This window comes from Puma concolor, unplaced genomic scaffold (assembly GCF_028749965.1).
Source record: "Puma concolor isolate L17-30 unplaced genomic scaffold, mPumCon1.1.hap2 unalloc_scaffold_60, whole genome shotgun sequence".
NCBI classification, from domain to species: domain Eukaryota; kingdom Metazoa; phylum Chordata; class Mammalia; order Carnivora; family Felidae; genus Puma; species Puma concolor.
Window position 1 is genome coordinate 109,726 of NW_028240270.1, and position 18,568 is coordinate 128,293.

Below are 18,568 nucleotides of genomic sequence, written 5' to 3' on the forward strand. Positions count from 1 at the left end.
GAGCTTGATCCAGCGAGACCAGATAGAATGTTCTAACAAAACCTAGGGGTAAAGTAACAAGGGGCCGAATCAGAGTTGCTGAAAAGAGTAGAAAGAAAAGCCTTGAGAGCACTGCAAAGGAGGAAGTGACAAGATAGACTAACTGATGACAGTCGCGGGTGGGGTGTGCACGGGAAAGAGAAAACTCAGATATTACTCTGAAACTTCTGTCCCAGAAAAGGAGAATGATGGAAGTTGAGGCATCTTTTACCAGGGAACATAGGAGCAACCAGAAGGCTTCAGGTTGACTGGAAATGTCCACCAGGCACAGGGGCAGATGGGTATCTGTTTTGAATTTATTCCTGACTCCCCTGAAAAAAATGTGTATATAAACTGACCAGGTAAGCTGTTGTTGAGGGAAGAGGACAAAACTACAGGTAAAGGTTCAAAGTCATACGCAGGGTTAGCGGTTGAAACTGAACCTCAGGCATTTAATAGCTTCTTTTAAACATGTGTAATTCATGGATACATGAGTTATCATGGATACTTTTTTTTGTTTTTAATGTCACAGGTATAGAGGATAAAACGTGAAAATCCCACCCCACCCTCCCTACCACTCATAAGATAACTCCTGTCACCTTTTTGGTGTGTGTCCTTCCTTCCCATCTCTTTCCTTTGCATTTTTTCCTAATTTCCTAATGAGGGGATACTTTTTAATTCCTTGCCCAGTGATTTGTTGCTTTTCCCTATGCAATATGTCTAAGAAATCTTTCCGTGTTAGTTATTCTAATTTCTAACTTCCCTTATCCTTCTAACACCTAGAGAGGTTTCAGTAGAGGGCTTCTTTACATTTGTTTGCTGATAATGGTAAATTTTTTACCATTTTTTTCGTTGAATTATTATTTTCTCATTGATTTGTGGAAGGAACCATTTTAGACACATAAGTGATTTGGGGGAAAAAAATACTTACCTCCAGAGTAATGAACAGGCGTTATCTACCCAAGGAATGGAACAAATAGGACGTTCAGGTTCTAAGGAGCTGCCTTGTTTGTGCCAGTGGCCCCACGCTAGCTCTTTATTAATTGCACCACCTGGGATGCTGATAGCTGCGGAAAGTAGAAAGTTGGCATTTACTGCATTGGAATATTCCCCACAGGGTTGCCAGTGATTCTCTTATTTATTCCGTTCATTCCCTTCCTACCTATTCAAGGATCTGAACTGTGTTTGTTTCTTCACAGAAATTTCCAAGGAAACTCTATTTCTTACATTGATAAAAATGTATGGAAGGGATACCGTTGGGCTGAGAAACTGTGAGTATATTCTCTCCAAATATGAATACAAAAAAAAAAAAAACAAAAAAAAAAACTAACTGCATTCTAAGGTCCTTCTTGGTCCAGAACTTTGAAGTCAGTAGCTCTGAGGAAAGGTGTTTCCCCTTCCATATCCCAACTCAACCTCTACCGATTGCAATTCTGTGTTAATTTTTTTTTAACGTTTATTTATTTTTGAAACAGAGAGAGACAGAGCATGAACGGGGGAGGGTCAGAGAGAGGGAGACACAGAATCTGAAACAGGCTCCAGGCTCTGAGCTGTTGGCACAGAGCCCGACGCAGGGCTCGAACTCACGGACCGCGAGATCATGACCTGAGCTGAAGTCGGCCGCTTAACCGACTGAGCCACCCAGGCGCCCCTCAAGTTTTCTAATTTATTCAACGACCATTTCTGCTGCTCATAGACTGAGTTTTTTACTAATGATAATACTTTTCATTCATATAATCTTGAGTTGGTTCTTTTTATTAGATGTACTGTTTACCTCTATCTGAGGATATATTAATGATGCTATTCTAAATTTTTTATAGTGTTTATTTTTGAGAGAGAGAGAGAGAGAGTGAGAGACAGAGTGCAAGTTGGGGAGGGGCAGAGAGAGAGGGAGATACAGAATCTGAAGCAGGCTCCAGGCTCTGAGCTTCAGCACAGAGCCCAGTGCAGGGCTTGAACCCATGGACTGCAACCTGAGCCGAACTCGGATGCTTAACCGACTGAGCCACGCAGGTGCCCCATTAATGTTGGTATTCTCAAATCCTTTTGTGTTTTCTCTGTTAACTGTGTCATTGACTATAAGCTGTTATATTTGTTTTTTATTTTCTGTCCTGAATGGAATTGGCTTTCTCACTCCACATGGTCATTCCTGAGTGCAATTTATCTTTGTAGTTGAGATTTGACTTGCTTCTGTTTTCTGGTCCTAAGGAAGAGGTGAAATGAACCACGGGGCTTGTTATTGGTGACAGGTCCCCCTGAGAGTTAAAGAAGAGGTGGGAGGTGACTTCTAATGGCTAGTCAGAGTGTAGACCCTTCCTCCAGGGTTCTGGGACCCTGCCCCCTTCTAACACCAATGGCTCCTGCCTGGAAGAAAACACCCTTTGCTGCCAGATCCCAGGAGGAAGGATGTGGGGTTGATGTGCTGTCCTTGGTCCTACTGCAGTATCCCAGCTAATCACCCTGTAGGTGGCTCCAAGGCATTTCTGGTGGGGAGTGTTTGTAGAGCTACTCCCTTGGCTTTGAGCTAAGGTTGTGGATTTTCTAATTGTATCTTTTCTAATCATTCTTAGGGACTTTGGTGGAGTTTGGAGTTTGGTAGAGACCTGGCATGTTTCAATCTGCCAGCTTGAAATAGCACAACCTCTTAGGAAGGCAATTTTGTACCCCTGTTAAATCCTGGAGAAACTTAGGCAAATGTGTACTAGGATATAAACAGAAAAATGTTCAAAGCAGCACTGTTTATAATAACTAAAAATTAGAAAAATCTAGTATCCACCAACAGTAGAAAGAACAAATAGCGTTACACGGGTATTTACTCTATACATATTAAACTGAGCATTTATGTTATGTGCATTTTATGCACATTTTTAGTTCTCACAGATACTTTTTGGTTGGGGAAAAAAATTAGATGGCTTTACTCGTAGCACTGATATGGTTATAAATAGGGCTTCCACAATAAAATTTGGGAAAAGAGAGGAGGAAGTGGCAGTTCTGTCCATGTTTTTGCCACTCAGGGCTGGATTCTAACAGAGATTTTGTGATCCAGAGAGTAGGCATTAAATGTACATTTTGGTGTGAAGAGTGGATAGGGGTGTGTGTGTGTGTGTGTGTGTGTGTGTGTGTGTGTGTGTGAGAGAGAGAGAGAGAGAGAGAGAGAGAGAGAGAGACAAAGGAGTATGTGAGAAGAAAATATTTGAATCAAACAGCAGAGGTCGCCATCCCTACATTAAATAAGAATTAGTGTATTTGGTGGCACCATTACCCAGGTTTCTCTCACATCTAGCGGTCCTGTGTAGCAAATAGTTGTAGTTATTTTGCATTTTGACCCAGAAATGACCTTTTCATTTTGCAGAATTCTCAGTGAAAATTATCTGACCGAATTACGTAAAGACACATTTGAAGGCCTGCTATCCCTCCAGTATTTGTAAGTTAATCAGTTCATCATTTATTATGAGTTTTTAGTTATATTATTTATTAAAAAATACAGGGTTCAAATTAGATAATTGCAACAATTTCTTCTAACAGTAGAATTCTGTAACTCTCTCTATTAAATTGTATAACTCTGTAAGTCTGTGGGGACCCAGCCCATCTCTAGCATTAAATACCTCCTATGCGTTTTCAACTTTTTAATTTTATAGACAAGATCTAGGAAAAAGCCCTTCAGTTGTAGAGGAAAAGGGGTAATGAGGTCTGAGCAATTATGGACACCCATATGAACCTTGTTATGTAAGTGTTCATATACCATCTGCCTTTATTTATATTTATTATTTATGGCCCATGGATCAAATCCTGTGTATGGTCTGTCTTGATACAACCTATGAGTTCAGAATGATTTTCATGTTCTTAAAGGGCTGTAAAAGAGAAAAGAAGAGAGAGAAACAGAGAATATGTGACAGAGACCGTATATGGCCTGCAAAGCCTAAAATATTTACTGTGTGGCCTTTACAGAAAAGGTTTGAAAAAGTTGGCTTAGTAAAATGAGAGGAATTGAAGTTAACCTCAAATTGTCACCTACAAGACAAGAAAATATAGAACACTTACATTAATTTGAATGCCATTAACCCAGAATTTTTAAATAATTTAATCTAAATGAAATATTTAAATATGAAATATTTAAGCAGGTGAATTATGTAAGCAGTATTACCAAGTACATATTAAATTATCAAGAGAACAGATTAGGGATTTCAGTGTGGGAAATTTTATTAGTTTATTTTTTTATTATTATTTTTTATGTAATTTATTGTTAAGTTAGCTAACATACAGTGTGCTCTTGGCTTCAGGAGCAGATTCCTGTGATCGGTGTGGAAATGCTTATGCCACCATAAAAATAGATGTTTAAAATGATGGTTAAGGGGTTGGGGCTCCTGGGTGGCTCAGTTGGTTGGGTGTCTGACTTTGACTCAGGTCGTGATCTCACAGTTTGTGGGTTCGAGCCCCGTGTCGGGCTCTGTGCTGACAGCTCAGAGCCCGGAGCCTGTTTCAGATTCTGTCTCCCTCTCTCTCTGCCCCTCCCCCACTCATGCTCTGTCTCTGTCTCTCTCAAAAATAAATAAACATTAAAAAAAAGATGGCTAAAGGGCACGTGGCTGTCTCAGTCATTAGAGTCTGCAACTCTTGATCTCGAGGTTGTAGGTTAGAGCCCCATGTTAGGTATAGAGATTACTTAAAAAAAATGAAATCTTTAAAAATATAATGATGGTTAAGTGGTATAGTTAGAAATGTTTACACTAAACAAACATCAGAAATGCCTCTAACTTTGCTAATTACAGAATAAACATCTCTCCAGCCTCATTGTCAAGGAAGAAATGTTTGCATATATCTCTGTACATTAGACATACAGAGATACTAATGTTCTTTGCTATGGAGGTTCAGTGTTTATTCTTTGCCCATGCCATCCAAAGCTGTGTATTTCATTAATCCTTTTTTTAAAAATTTTTTAATGTTTATTTATTTTTGAGAGAGAGAGAGAGAGAGAGAGACAGAGTATGAGAGAGACAGAGTATGAGCAGGGTAGGCTCAGAGAGAGAGGGAGACACAGAATCCGAAGCGGGCTTCAGTCTCTGAGCTGTTGGCCCAGAACCCGATGCGGGGCTCGAATTCATGAACAGTGAGATCATGACCTGAACCGAACGAAGTCAGATGCTCAATCGACTAAGCCATCCAGGCGCCCCTCATTAATCCTTATTAATGATGTGCTTTAGAAAATAGATTCTTCTTGCAAATGTAGAAGGCTTAAGGGTAGTGAGTAAAAGGAATCTCATATGACACTAAAAATAGTCCTTCAAATTATCAAACCTTCCAAGTCTTAGGGGACAACCACTTTGTATTGGTCTTCTTGGCTACCTCTGCCATCTGGGCTCCAAACGTTACAAACACAGTTTGGAGAAAAACAAAAGAGACAAACTGCGCAATGGATTGGGCCTTTCATTATTTCTACTATGAGGTACTTTGTAAGCCAATTATTTCATGTTAGGTGAAGTGTTCTCATTCATTCATTCAAAAAAAAATGTGAATCAAAACCTAAAAAAGAATGTGACAGGCCCTATGCCCAGTACCATAGGCACGCAGATGGTTAAGACAGGCTTCCCACCCTTGTAGGAACTCATGATTTCACAGGGAAAATAAACAGAAGCTTAAACCATAACGCATAAGCACTAAATGGATGATGAAGCACTGACAGAGTGCAGAAGCGGGAGCCACAAAGTCATAAAACCACATTTCTTTTCAGTCATTTTGCTCCTTCTACTCACTACCCAGCTGTTAATTTATTTTATAAATATTTGAGTTTGTTCTTTGTCCATGCATCAGTTTTAAACACAGTAGACAACGCAGATGAGCAAGACTAGTCCATACTTTCATGGAGTTTATGCCCAGAGGAAATGGAATGCCAGAATAACTATATTAAGAAGAAATTGGGGCACCTGACCGGCTGAGTCAGTAGAGCATGCGACTCTTGATCTCAGGGTCGTGAGTTCAAGCCCCAGGTTGGGCGTGGAGTCTACTTTAAAAAATTCAAAGAAGGAGAAGAAGGAGGAGGAGGAGAGGGGGAGGGGAAGAAATGGATTTGGGCAATGAGAAGTATAAGTTGTTTTTGGAACATAGAAGAGGGGGGAAGACTTCAAGTTGGATCAGGGAAGTTACTAGAGAAATGCTGTTTGAACAGAACCTTGAATGGCTATGACGTGTCATCGGATAGACATCTTGGGAAGAATATGCTTGCAAAATAGAGTGAGTGAAAGGCAAAATGCAGGAGAAATTTCTTTGGTATCTGTAGAGTAGGAAACTAGAGCCAGATTTAGGATTTTGAAGGCCTTGGATAATATGCCAAGCTACCGTGTTATCACAGCAGTGCTCTAGGACAAACTTTAGACTGCACCAGGGTCACTTGGAGGCCTTGTCAGGACACAGGTTCCACCTCCACAGTTCCTGATTCACTCAGTCCGGAGTAGAGCTGAGAATTTGCATCTTGAGTAAGTTCCCAAGTGACTCTGATATTTGAGAACCACTCCTGGAGAATTAATCTGGTGACTGTGTGCAGTATAGATTAGAATGGGAGAGACCAGAGATGACAATGCCAGTCAGAAGATGGTGGTACCCATGTAGGTGGAAAGTGAGGGACTCGGCTGAAATCAATGGAAATAAGAGGGTCAACTATAATCAAGAATGGGTGTTTCCAAATAAAAATCCAGTACCATGTTGTTTTTTTGTTGGCCCCACTTGCAACTGAAGCAGTTGATAAATTCATAGAGCGTTTAGGCAATGTACAACCAAAAATAAATTTCTATTAATATGATAATATAATTCTGAGTTCGTTCAAAGTTAGGTATTGATTAGAGGAGTAACTTCTTTTCAAGTTAAATGAAAAGGTATCTTTTATCTCTTCTGGTATTGACTTGGTGTCGAGAAATACAACTAAACCAGGAAGGTGTGCTAATGTGAGAATATCCCTTTTAATATTAGAAATTATATGTGGAGATCACAACTTTGAGCTCATAATTTAGAAATTGATGAGGCCACAGAAAGTCATTTAATCAATTCTTCTGCTCTCAGGAAAGATTACTTCCAAGATCTATCAAGATCTATAGTTGTATGTTTTATGTATGAAGATCACAAAGGTGAGACTCTTAAGAAAGGTGAGGGCAGGGTTAGGGGCTCTGGAAGGTTCAAATAACAATTCCTAATACTCAGAGTTTAGCCAAAAGCTACTTATTCAATACTATCATCCTACTAATTAGATAGCTTAGAGCTAATTGAGGCAATATTTTCCTTTTCCTTTTCCTAGAGATTTATCCTGCAATAAAATACAATCTATTGAAAGACGTATATTTGAATCCCTACCTTTTTTGCAGTTTATGTAAGTTACAAATATAATTTCATTGTATTTGGAATTTTTATTAAACTTAATTGTAAACCTCTTTGTTATTCATTTTGAATGAATGAAACTTTATTAGTCGAAAGCTACTAAAATTATGTAGCAAATCTTTTTTGTCTGTGGCAAAGTTTGGTGTGAGAGTTATTATAGAGATCAGAGTGAATCGTTCTAGAGCAGCAGTTCTCTGCCAGGGTGCTTTTGCGTCCAGGTGACACTTGGTAGTGTCTAGAGACATTTTTGATTGTCAGACTGTAGATGTGCTGCTGGCATCTAGTGGGTGGAGGCCAGGGCTGCTGTCACACCCTACAGTTCACAGGGCAGCACCCCCCCCCCATAACAAAGATTATCCAACCATAAATCTCAACAGTGCTAAAGTTGTGAAACATTTTTCTAGAGAAATAAACTTACTTCTCTAGAAAAAAATACTTACTTAACACAAGTATTTATTGAGCATTTACTGATTTGTATCTAATGCACCACATGTATAAACATGAAAGTATAAATCTTTCATGCAAATATTTTTTTTAAAAGGCAAGCATCTTTCATAGTGAGATTTCTTTAGTGTATGGAGATTGTATTGTGGTTATGTTTCGTTATCTATAAATTAGAATCACTGCCAAAGGATAAATATTCTGAAAATATCTTGTTTTTCTTCTTCGTTTGTGTCTTGTTTTTTTTTGTTGTTGTTTTGTTTTGTTTTGGTTTTTTTTTTTTTTTTTTTTTTTTTTTTTGGTGTGTGTAGAAATCTTGGTTGCAATTTACTCACCAAACTGAACTTTGGAACATTTCAGGCCTGGCATGGAATGCAGTTTTTACACAAGCTGTAAGTGAAACAGAAAATGAATACATGTAAAAAAAAAAACCAAAAAAAACTACATGTAAAAATATCATACAGTGATTGGTTAGGTGTGTGTTAATAAACCCAGTATGAATTCTGGAAAGTAGGTCTTAAAATCCATTTTTTTTTTCAAATGAGGAAACTAAGGTACAAAGAGGCCAAGAGACTTGTCTTAACTCCTAAATGGCACTCTCTGCCCTCCCTCGTACCCAGCTTTGTGTGGGCAGTGAAGGCCCCAAGCAAGTAACACCCAAGTCAGTATTATCATGGGAATTCGTGACAGTGATGCTTCCCCAAGGTGTGCGTGGTCCTTGAAATCCACTTCTGAATTTAACTTTGATTCTGGCTCACGTGCAAGTTTCCTGTGCAAAAGAGAACTGCGAAGAACTAAGTTTAGCACAGAGTTCTCCAGGCAGCAAAAGGTGTGGGTGCTTCCTCAGCCATCAGGAAAGCAGCAAGAACTCCTGAACACCTGCCACAGGGCACTGCTCTCCATGTGCTTTCTTTCCTGACCACTCTTCAGTTAAGAAGTGTGTGACTCCCTTTCAGCAGGGACATTCTGTGATTTCTCTGTCAAAAAGCAAATCATACTGGGCATGTTCAGTGGCCTGAGGGGGATGTTGAGACTCAAGGTTGAAGACCCTCCACTAAAGCAGACGCTGGAAAAGACTGGCTCACTGTCTTGTGGTTCAGAAATCCGATTTCACAGCTTATCTTCCGTTAGATGAAAGTGTTTACGGTGTGTCTGGAGCTGGAGTAAGTTCCTGCGGGTGCCCAAGAGCAGGGGCCTCCTCTCTCATTAATTTGCTGATGCCTAACTTGGGGAAAGAATACTGAGGGTCAGTTTTTTGTTTTGCCAGCATGCCAGAGAACGGGCTCATTGAGTTTCTCCACCAAGAGGTTTTAGTGGTGTCAATATAATGTCTTAAAAGTCACCACCTCTACTAAGCATCTTATAACACCAAGAGTCTCTTCTAAGAATCTGAATTTCATAGTTATGTAGGCAATACAGGACAAAATAGGGTGGAATCCGTTGATAACAATGAATGAATTCATTGAAAAACAATCCGTGCCACGCGCACTCTATGTCGACAATGTACTAAGTACCGGGGGTACAAAGAATATACAGGGACTGTCCCCAAGAATCTTTCATACTGGAAAAAGGAGAAAAAGATGGCCTTTTTCTTGTAATTTACTAAGATATTTGTAAACTGATGGAAACCCCTGTCTTGCCCGACTGAGATCTCTATCAGTTAACCATTTGTTTTCTTTCCTTTCCTTTGTCCTCCAGCAGCCAGAATGACACATATCCCACCTGGGGCGGGGGCATGTGCTAATTTGTATTTTGCCCTCAACTTGCCCCATGCTCCCTCATCAATCTTACATGACAGAGAAAGGTAATTAAAGAACCAGAGCTAGCTGGTATTGAGAATAAATTAATACTCATGCCATGTGTGTTATGCCCAGAATTCGTGATCCCCAAATACCGCCAGGGAGCCGAGTCCGGTGTAAAAGCAAAAGAGCCTTTATTGGAGCTAGCTCGAGCTCAATCCCCTACCTGCACTGTCGAAGCTGTGAGATACCCGGGAGAGAGAGCCAGTTTCAAAAGGACAAAGGTTTTACTGGTGCCTAGTGGCAGTTGGTGAGGTAATGGCTGCGGCCTCAGCTGATTGGCTGGGGAAGGGTCCTGGGGAAGAGTCCTGTTAGGCAGTTGGGGGGGGGGTTACTCAAGGGGAGGAGGTGTGGTCAAGGTGAAGGACACAGAACAAGATGGAGTCGGCCGGTGTAGGCCCGCCCTTTCAATGTGGTTTGAATAGAGCTGTACTACTAAAACGAATTCACAGTTAACTTCCAAAACATTATCACAGTACAGTAAGTGTGTATTGGAGGTTGGGCTCCTTGTTTGGGGCCAAACTTTTCTTTTCTTTTTTCTTTTTAACGTTTATTTATTTATTCTGAGAGAAAGAGAGCGTGCGCAGGGGAGATGCCATCCCGTGAATTCAGTCACGTTATTACCTATGTGACTTATTACTGGGGTGTTTATAAGTTGAAACAGTATTTTCTCCAGCATTAAATAAGTTTGTAAACCTTTTGGGCCCCAGCTGAGGTGGATTTATCTTGAACTGACTGGAGCTTAAACTTCAGGTCTCCTCACTTACATAGGCCCCTTCCAAAGTCTTGGGAGGGACCCTCGCAATTCCTGTACGCATAATTTTGCATGTTTTGATGAGGCAGGATTTCCCAAAGTAGATGAGGTTCAGACCCTACAAGGCCTTGATTCACCCCTGGGTTTCAGGTAATTATATCTCAGTAAGTTTTTTGAATGAAGCCTCTTAAGTTATTGATAAACACTGAGTGAACACGTTAGCGGTGTGGTAAAGTCTATTTTGAATCTGAAATCCACCTCAAAGCCATGCCAAGAGTTTATTAATAAGGTACCACTTTTTGAATGGTAGTAATAATCCTGTTTCTTTCAGATGAAATCAGGAATGAAATATATTATGGAAAACCAACAGTGGTTGATAATCCTAAATGTTAAGTATAGTTTTTTTTTTTTTTCCTGACTTTAAAGTGCTTCTCCTTCATTCACCTACACAGGTCCAGACTGGTGGCTTATTTTAAAAAATTCACTTCATTGGTTCTAACAGTACGAGCTCCATGATTTTAGAAGCTGAAGGACTCTACGATGTAGAAAGGCTGTACCTTATCGGGATAGAGCACATTCACATGCTGGCTCGTCTGTGGCGCATCCGTATTGTGCCAAGAACATAAGCTCTAAGGGAGAATAAGGAAAATCTAAGCCTTGCCCCTGTTGAATTATTGTTGAGAATATCATTGAGGTAGGTGTGGCCACCCTCTGAAGGCAAACTCGAGCCCCAGTCACAGACACGCCCTAACGCTCCCCCAGTCAACCGGCATCTGCTTCCTTTTAGACAGCTGTGTGCCCACAAAAGTTGACACACTTCAGGATATTGTCATCGCTTTTTGGTATGTACTGGAAATCCTGGCAGCTTCTTCTCAGATTCAGAAAGGCATAAACGTTAAGGATGAAGATAACAACTCAGGGCTGTCCTTTTGGGGTGATTTAGGGTAACTTTTATTATTTTCCGTGTGTGGTAGTTCAAAAGCTTTGCCATAGTCATACCCAACTATTACTTTTCTTCTCCCAGCTGCATCTGAGTCTTCCCACGTATATACCAAGGCATCTTCTTTCTCTGGGAAGCATGGTAGTTGCTCCTCCGCCCCATATCATTTCTTTAATACCGACCTCTATTAGGTATTTACTGCGCTCCGGCACTATGCTAAGACCTTTCGCTTGTGCTGCAAGTAAGACAATGTGTCTTAAACTCTTAGAATAGAGCCTGGCACGTGGGAAGTGCTCCGGACGTGGCCCCTCACACGGCACTTCATTTTCGTCTTTCCAGCAACTCTTGTGACACAGGTAGTATTATCCTCATTTTGGGGATGAGGAACTTGAAACTCAGAGACATCGGGTGACTTGCCTAGGTTCACACTGTCAATAAGTGACAGAACCACTTCAGAAGCTTCGCGAGTAATACAATTCCGCATTCCCTGGCACTAGGTAGGACCTGAATGACAACTGGCCTTTTGGGCGTCGTCCCTTGGAGTCAGCTTCTCACTGGAATAGGACCTTTCGAGCAGGGAGCTCCTTTTCCCTATGCTTCTGGAGTTCCTGGCCATGCCACCTATGGGCATCCCCAGGCTTCCTGCTCACCGCCTGGTGCAACTATCACATCGTCACTGCTAGGCACCCACTCTGTGCCCAGCCTTATGCTAGGTGCTTTGCACATGCTCTTTCCTTTAATCCTCAAGTTGCCTTATGAGGTAAATGCTGCTAAAAGGACTCGGAGACGTTCGTTACTTAAGTCCCTTCACCAGGAAGTGACAGCCAGAATTCAGACCTAGGTCTGCCTGATTCCAGGGCCCTTGCTTCTTGGGCTGGTCCTCACTGCCAGAAACTCCTCTTCAAGGCTATTCTCAGAACTTTAATTAAAACATAGGCTCACCATTTCAGATTCTTTAGGCTTCGCCCCTCCCCCCGCCCAACCCCTGAGAAAGGATTTACGTGATGCCCTTAGATGTCTTGCATTGAGGAGCTTCCCATGGGGAGTCACGTTCTCATGGCTCATGGACCTATGTAGATGAATAAAGGAAAGGGGTTATTCTATCCCCAGGTACTTCAAACAGACTGGAATAGGGTCTAGATCACTCCACTTATCTCTTCAACTGCTTTCCTCCAACGAGCCAGTTTTCCCTCCATGCCTTGGGATTCCAGCGTAGAGAGTTTGGAGTTTGTCCTATTTGAAATTTATTTTCACTGCCTGCTTTGGACATTTTTTCAGCTAAAGCTGTTAGGATTTCAGTACATTCAGGACAGTGGTGACAAGCTTCAGTCCTCAAGTCTTCTCTGTCTCCTCAGTTAATAGAAAGGAAACGTAGCCCATCTGTCTGGACCTCTGTAGAAGAATTTGGAGAAAAAAAAAATAACACGTAAGAAATGTTCCCTTATTTTGTGAGCTACCTTTAGTCTGTCCCGTTGCTCTGCAACAGAAAGCTTTTGCAAAAATACTTGAGTTTTCCTCTTCAAATAAGATACAGTTTTTTAAAAAACAAAAGAATACCTAGAACAGTATTTCTTCAACTTTGATTATGAGACAGTCTTTGAGGATAACTGTTGTTATGTTTGACTCCCATAAAGATAAGCCCACGAATATCCAAAAGCCAATAGACTGAGTCAGCACACCTTTTATCTGTAAGATGAGGGAATTGAACGGAAATGGAGATGATCTCTAGTGCAATGTCCACCGTTCGTTCGTATCGCAGTCTGTGGAAAAACAATTGCTGTCGGTCCAGCAGAGGTAACCTGTCGGGTCAGTTCTCATTCTCCCCTTGGCTCAGGCACAATAGCTCCATGAAGAAAAGGCAGCACTAAAGACAGGAGGAAATAGGATAATTTGGAGTGGCCTGTATTTTGTTTTCACTACAGATAAACACGGGGCATTCATCTCAGCAGGAGGGCTGCCTGGGTAAGAGGAAGCACTGAGCCGATGGGTATAAGGCCATGGGTGAGCTACCAGGAAAGAGGGGGGGACAGTGGGGGTAGAGCACTGAGATAGTTGGGGGGAAGGATAACGAACTACTAAATTGTTTTGGCTGCATAACTCTTCATAGTCTTTCTTAATAGGGAGCCGGGGGTGGGCGCGGGGTGGAGGGGGGAGGGGAGCAGTGGGCAGGGGAAGACACACACGTGGAAGAGCTTACTTGCACAGAGCCCACCAGTAAGCTTGTAGGTATGAATGCCATTGTTATTGTTTCAAAGCCAAAGGACATTCAGAGCCTCAAGGTTGAGGAACTGTGTTTAACCAGACATGTGACACTCACGTTCTTTCTCTTCATAACATTGTCTGACTGGATATTAACTAGTGTTACACAAACCCGACATGTTAATGGGCCTGAAAAAACGTAGAAGAATGGGCTGGAATAGGAAGAATAGGGGAGTTTCCAAGGCAGGAACAAAAACGCATGGCTCCCAGCCGCACCGCTAACTCCCTCTGACCTCCGTTGTGGAAGAGTTTGAATCTTCGCTCCCCTTTTCTCCACCTACTAACATGTTTATCTTCTGGCAACTGGTTCTCTATTTATCACAACGTGGTTCTTTTTTTTTTTTTTTTTTTCAAATTGAGATATAGAATATGCATAATAGAATATGCAACGTTATAAAGTATATAGTGCAATGGTATACTTTGATAGACAGTAATCACTGCTAATTCCAGAACATTGTCATCACCCCCCTCAAAAGAAATACCATACCCATCAGCCTTTACTCCCCATTCTCCCCTCCCCCCAGGCCCCTGGCAACAACTAATTTACCTTCTGCCCCTATGGATTTGCCTATTCTGGACATTTCATCGAAATGTGTGTCTAGTTTCTTTCACATAGCTTGTTGGCTTCAAGATTTATCCGGTTGTAGCATGTTTCAGTACTTCATTCTTTTTTTTAATGTTTATTTATTTTTGAAAGAGAGCGCCCACACAAGCGGGGAAGGGGCAGAGGGAGAGGGGGACAGAGGATCCAAAACCACAGAGCCTGATGTAGAGCTCGAACTCATGAACTGTGAGATGACGACCTGAGCCAAAGTCAGATGCTTAACCGACTGAGCCACCCAGGTGCTCCAATCACATTTTGTTCATCCATTCATGAGTTATTGGACATTTGGATTATTTTGACTTTTTGGCTCTTATGAATAATGCTGCTATGAGTATTCATGTGCAAGTTTTTGTGTGGTCATATGTTTTTAATTCTCTTGGGTACGTACCTAAGAGTGGAATTGCTGGGTCATGTAGTAACTCTATATTTAACCCTTTTGAGGAACTGCCAAACTGTTTTCCACAGTGACTGCACCATCTTACATTCCCACCAATGTATGAAGATTCTGGTTTCCCCAAATCTTGCTACCACTTATCATTGTCTCTCTGTTCGATCATAGCCATCTTAGTGAGTGTAGAGTAGTATCTCATTGTAGCTTTGATTTCTATTTCCCTAATGACCTAAGACATTGAGCATCTTTTCATGTGCTTATTGGCCATTCATGTATTTTCTTTGGCGAAATGTCTCTTCAAATCCTTTACCCATTTAAACATTAGATTATTTGTCTTTTTCCTGAGTTTTAAGAGTTCTTTATATATTCTGGATATTCTGGATACTAGACTTGTATCAGACATATGATAGTTTTGGGTTGTTTTTTTATTTTTAAATAAAGTCCAGCTTACCTATTTTTCCTTTGGTTTGTTGTGCTTTTTGTGTCATGTCTAAGAAACTGTTGCCTAAATCCAAGGTCATAAAGATTTCTCTCCTGAGAGTTTTATAGCTTGAGCTCTTCCATTTAGGTCTTTGACTCATTTTGAGTTAATATTTATATATGGTGTGAAGTGTAGGAATCCAACTCCATTATTTTGTATGGGGATATACGGTTGTCCCAGCATCATTTGAAAACACTAGTCTTCCCACATTGAATGGTGTTGGCACCCTTGTTGAAAATCAGTGGGCCATAAATGTGAGGATTTATTCCTGGACTGTCAGTTCTGTTCCATCAGCTTACATGTCTGTTCTTATGCCAGTACCACACCGTGATTACTGTAGTTTTGAAGTAGGTTTTGAAACCAGGGCGTGTGAGTCTCCCCATTTGGTTGTTCTTTGTCAAAATCGTTTTGGAGCCCCTGGGTAGCTCAGTTGGTTAAGTGGCCGGCTCTTGATTTCAGCTCAGGTCATGACCTCACGGTTTGTGAGATGGAACCCCGTGTTGCCATCTGCACTGACAGCATGGAGCCTGCTTGGGATGCTCCCTCTCTTTCTCCCTCTGCCCCTCCCCTGCTCACACTTTTCCCCACTCACACTCGCTCATGTTTGCTCTTCTGCACGGGTGTGTATGCTCGCTGTCTCTCAAAATGAATAGATAAACTTTTTTTTTTTTTAAAGATCATTTTGGGCTATTCTCGGTCCCTTGAATTGACATACAGATTTTAGAATTAGCTTGCCAATATTTGGAAAGAAGTCAGTTGGGGTTTTGATAGGGATTATACTGAAACCACAGTTCAATCTGGGGTATAGTGCCATTTTAACAATATTTTCCTCTGATCCGTGAACATGGCATATCTTTACATTTATTTCAATCTTCTTTAATTTCTTTCAACAACGTTTTGTGGTTTTTAGTGTGATTCTTGCACTTCTTTGGTTAAATGTTTTCCTAAGTATTTTATTCTTTTGAGTACTGTTATACATGGAATTGTTTTCTTAATTTCATTTTTGGAATAGTCATTGCTGATGTATAGAAATAAAGCTAATTTTTACATATCGATCTTGTGTCCTGTAACCTTGCTGAACTCATTTATTAGTGCTAAGGTTTTTTTTCTACATTCCCAGGAATATGTCTTGTGGTCTTCTAGTTACCCAGGAAGATGTTGGAGCATTTCAAAGTCCCTATGGACATCTCATTTCTCAGCTTTTCCCTTTTAGGCTTTTTGTTTAGGCTATTTTTTGTCTTGTGATCAATTGCCTCACATAGCTGCCAGATTAAAACATTTATCTATAATTGTTTTCAAAAAAATGCCCCTTGGGAAGAGGCTATTTTAGCACTGTGCAGTTCTCAGTGAGGTCAAGGGCAAGGCTTTCAAGTGAAGTTTTTTAGGGACCCCACTAGACAGGTAAAACAATGACAGTTTGTTCTTTGGGAATGAGGCTTTAAGGAACTTCAGCTCCATTTTGTTCCCCTGGGATGCGGGCAATTTTTAAGGCTATCATCAGGATGGAGAGCAGAGGTTGAGGACAAGTTAAAACAACAGAGCTCACTGTTCTTATAGAAATTAGTAATTTTTTCTTTAATACATGCTCTCCGGGTTGCTGCAAGCCCATTGGTTAAAATTTCCAAAGTTCTGAGAAAGTTGATTTTGACCATTTTTGCTAGTTGTTGTTGTTGTTGTTGTTGTTGCTTTTACGGAAGGATGAATTTTCAGACGTCCTTCCTTTCTCATTTTCACTGATTCACCTGTAACAGGGCTTTAAAATCTCTAAAGTCTCAGGGCACCTGGGTGGCTCAGTTAACTGCCTGACTCTTGATTTCGGCTCAGGTCATGATCTTGCGGTCATGGGATCAAGCCCCATGTCAGGCTCTGCACTGGGCATGGAGCCTGCTTGGGATTCTCTCTCTCTCTCTTCCTCTGCCTCTCCTGCACTCATACTCTTGTACTCTCTCTCTCAAAAAATAGAATAAAAAAATAAGAAATGAAATCTCTAAAGTCTCAATGATCACAGGCTAATTAAATACTTAATCATGGGAGATGATTAGAGGAAAGGAATAAAAGTAGAAAATGTAATTCTTAGAGAAGCTCTCCCAGATGGAGAGATGAAGTTCAGCAAAGTGTTTCTATATTTAATGCTCTCAAAGTTAAGTTTAAGGTAACGGCTATTTTAAACCCCCTTTTTTTCATACAATTTAAATACAGGCTTTGGAGTCAGAACTGAGTTCAGATTCCATCTCTGCTTCTTGACTGGCTTGACAAACTGGGACAAATTATACAACCTCTCTGTACTTCAGTTTCCTCACTTGTAAAATGGGGTAATGATGTGTCTATCACATAAGGTTATTGTGAGGTTTAAATGTGAAATGCTGATCACAGATGCCCCATAGCTCAATAGTATCGGTTGTGATGATTATCCTTATAATTTTGCAAAAGTACAGTGATGATTCTTGAGCAGAGTCAACCTAAAGGCAGATTTTCTTTTCTTTCTTCCTGTTTCCTTCACTTTATTTTTGCTGTAAAGAACTGAGAAGAAAATCTACTCAGCATTTTGGAATAAAAACTTGTGTCAAGCAGTGACAAAATGTTATTTATTCAACAAGCCTTCACTAAGTAACTAGTAAATAACAAGCACTCTGTCAGGCACAGGGACAAAAATGACAATAGAGTATGGTCCCTGCCCTCAGGGAGCTGGCAGTCCAGCAGATGGATAAGGAAACGGGATCATATGCCACCTAACAAAGGCTGTCATAGGAGAATGAATACAAATGGTGGGGGTATAGCTTTCACCATTTCCTCTTAGATTAATCCCTTTGTCTTTAGCCCCCAAACTGAGGAATTGGTCCTATTTTTGTCTTTAACCGGGTGTTTTAAACTGTGGAATTTTTTACATTTCTAGAGATAAAGGAAAAGCACCTAGAATTATAGAGGACACTAGAAACAGTATTTCCTACAGAGCCTGGGCTTCCTACCAGCATAGTCACTTCTAGGGTTTTCAGCCCAAAAAGTTCTTTGGCATATCTTTGCTTTGCTGTCCACGTAAAAAAAAAAAAAAAAAAAAAAAAAATTTTTTTTCTCTTTCTGTTCTCCACTTTATCGTCCAGAGAGCTGGGTAGTTCCCAAAGGAAGAGTGCTTTACAGATTCTAAGGGTGATTTATAGGCAAAGGCAGAAAATGATTAGTTTTAACCTTCCAGTTCCATACCCCCAAAATGAACATAAACTTTCATGGTAGTCATTACTGGAAATGCAGATCATTTTAATTCCATTGCATTTTTCAGAATTATCAGCCGTAACCCTCTGTCAGCTGTTGAAGATTCCTATCTTTTTAAGTTGCCAGCATTAAAATATTTGTAAGTATTGCAACAATCTCATGGCTCATGAGATGATTTCTGATCTTTTTTGTTGTCATCAAAAGATTAAGTATTTTGCGTTTTGGTTAAAAAGTCCTAATTTAAGTTTTAACTGGGTTATTGAAATAAGCATTATTAGCAAAGAAAAAACGTATATGGGCAAGATAGCCTGC

The 18,568-nt window shown here is 40.6% G+C and overlaps 1 protein-coding gene and 2 long non-coding RNA genes across 3 annotated transcripts in view; 2 read left to right on the plus strand and 1 right to left on the minus strand.

Annotated features, from left to right (window-relative positions):
- Window positions 1-3,175: 3,175 nt before the first annotated feature.
- LOC147571105 (leucine-rich repeat-containing protein 37A2-like) overlaps window positions 3,176-18,568 on the plus strand; it is a 33,262-nt gene continuing 17,869 nt past the window's right edge. Inside the window, exons 1-4 of the mRNA XM_086696631.1 lie at window positions 3,176-3,442; window positions 7,301-7,372; window positions 8,133-8,213; window positions 18,324-18,395. Of these exons, the coding sequence (XP_086552757.1) occupies window positions 3,351-3,442; window positions 7,301-7,372; window positions 8,133-8,213; window positions 18,324-18,395 (317 nt within the window). The 5' untranslated portion in view covers window positions 3,176-3,350. The remainder of the gene's footprint in view (window positions 3,443-7,300; window positions 7,373-8,132; window positions 8,214-18,323; window positions 18,396-18,568) is intronic.
- Window positions 8,112-13,165, minus strand: LOC147571106 (uncharacterized). The gene is made up of 3 exons (XR_015247698.1): window positions 12,994-13,165; window positions 8,907-12,706; window positions 8,112-8,211 (listed from the first exon to the last, which is right to left on the minus strand). It is a non-coding gene; the product is annotated as an uncharacterized LOC147571106 (long non-coding RNA).
- LOC147571107 (uncharacterized) lies at window positions 13,467-16,104 on the plus strand. The gene is made up of 2 exons (XR_015247699.1): window positions 13,467-15,219; window positions 15,841-16,104. It is a non-coding gene; the product is annotated as an uncharacterized LOC147571107 (long non-coding RNA).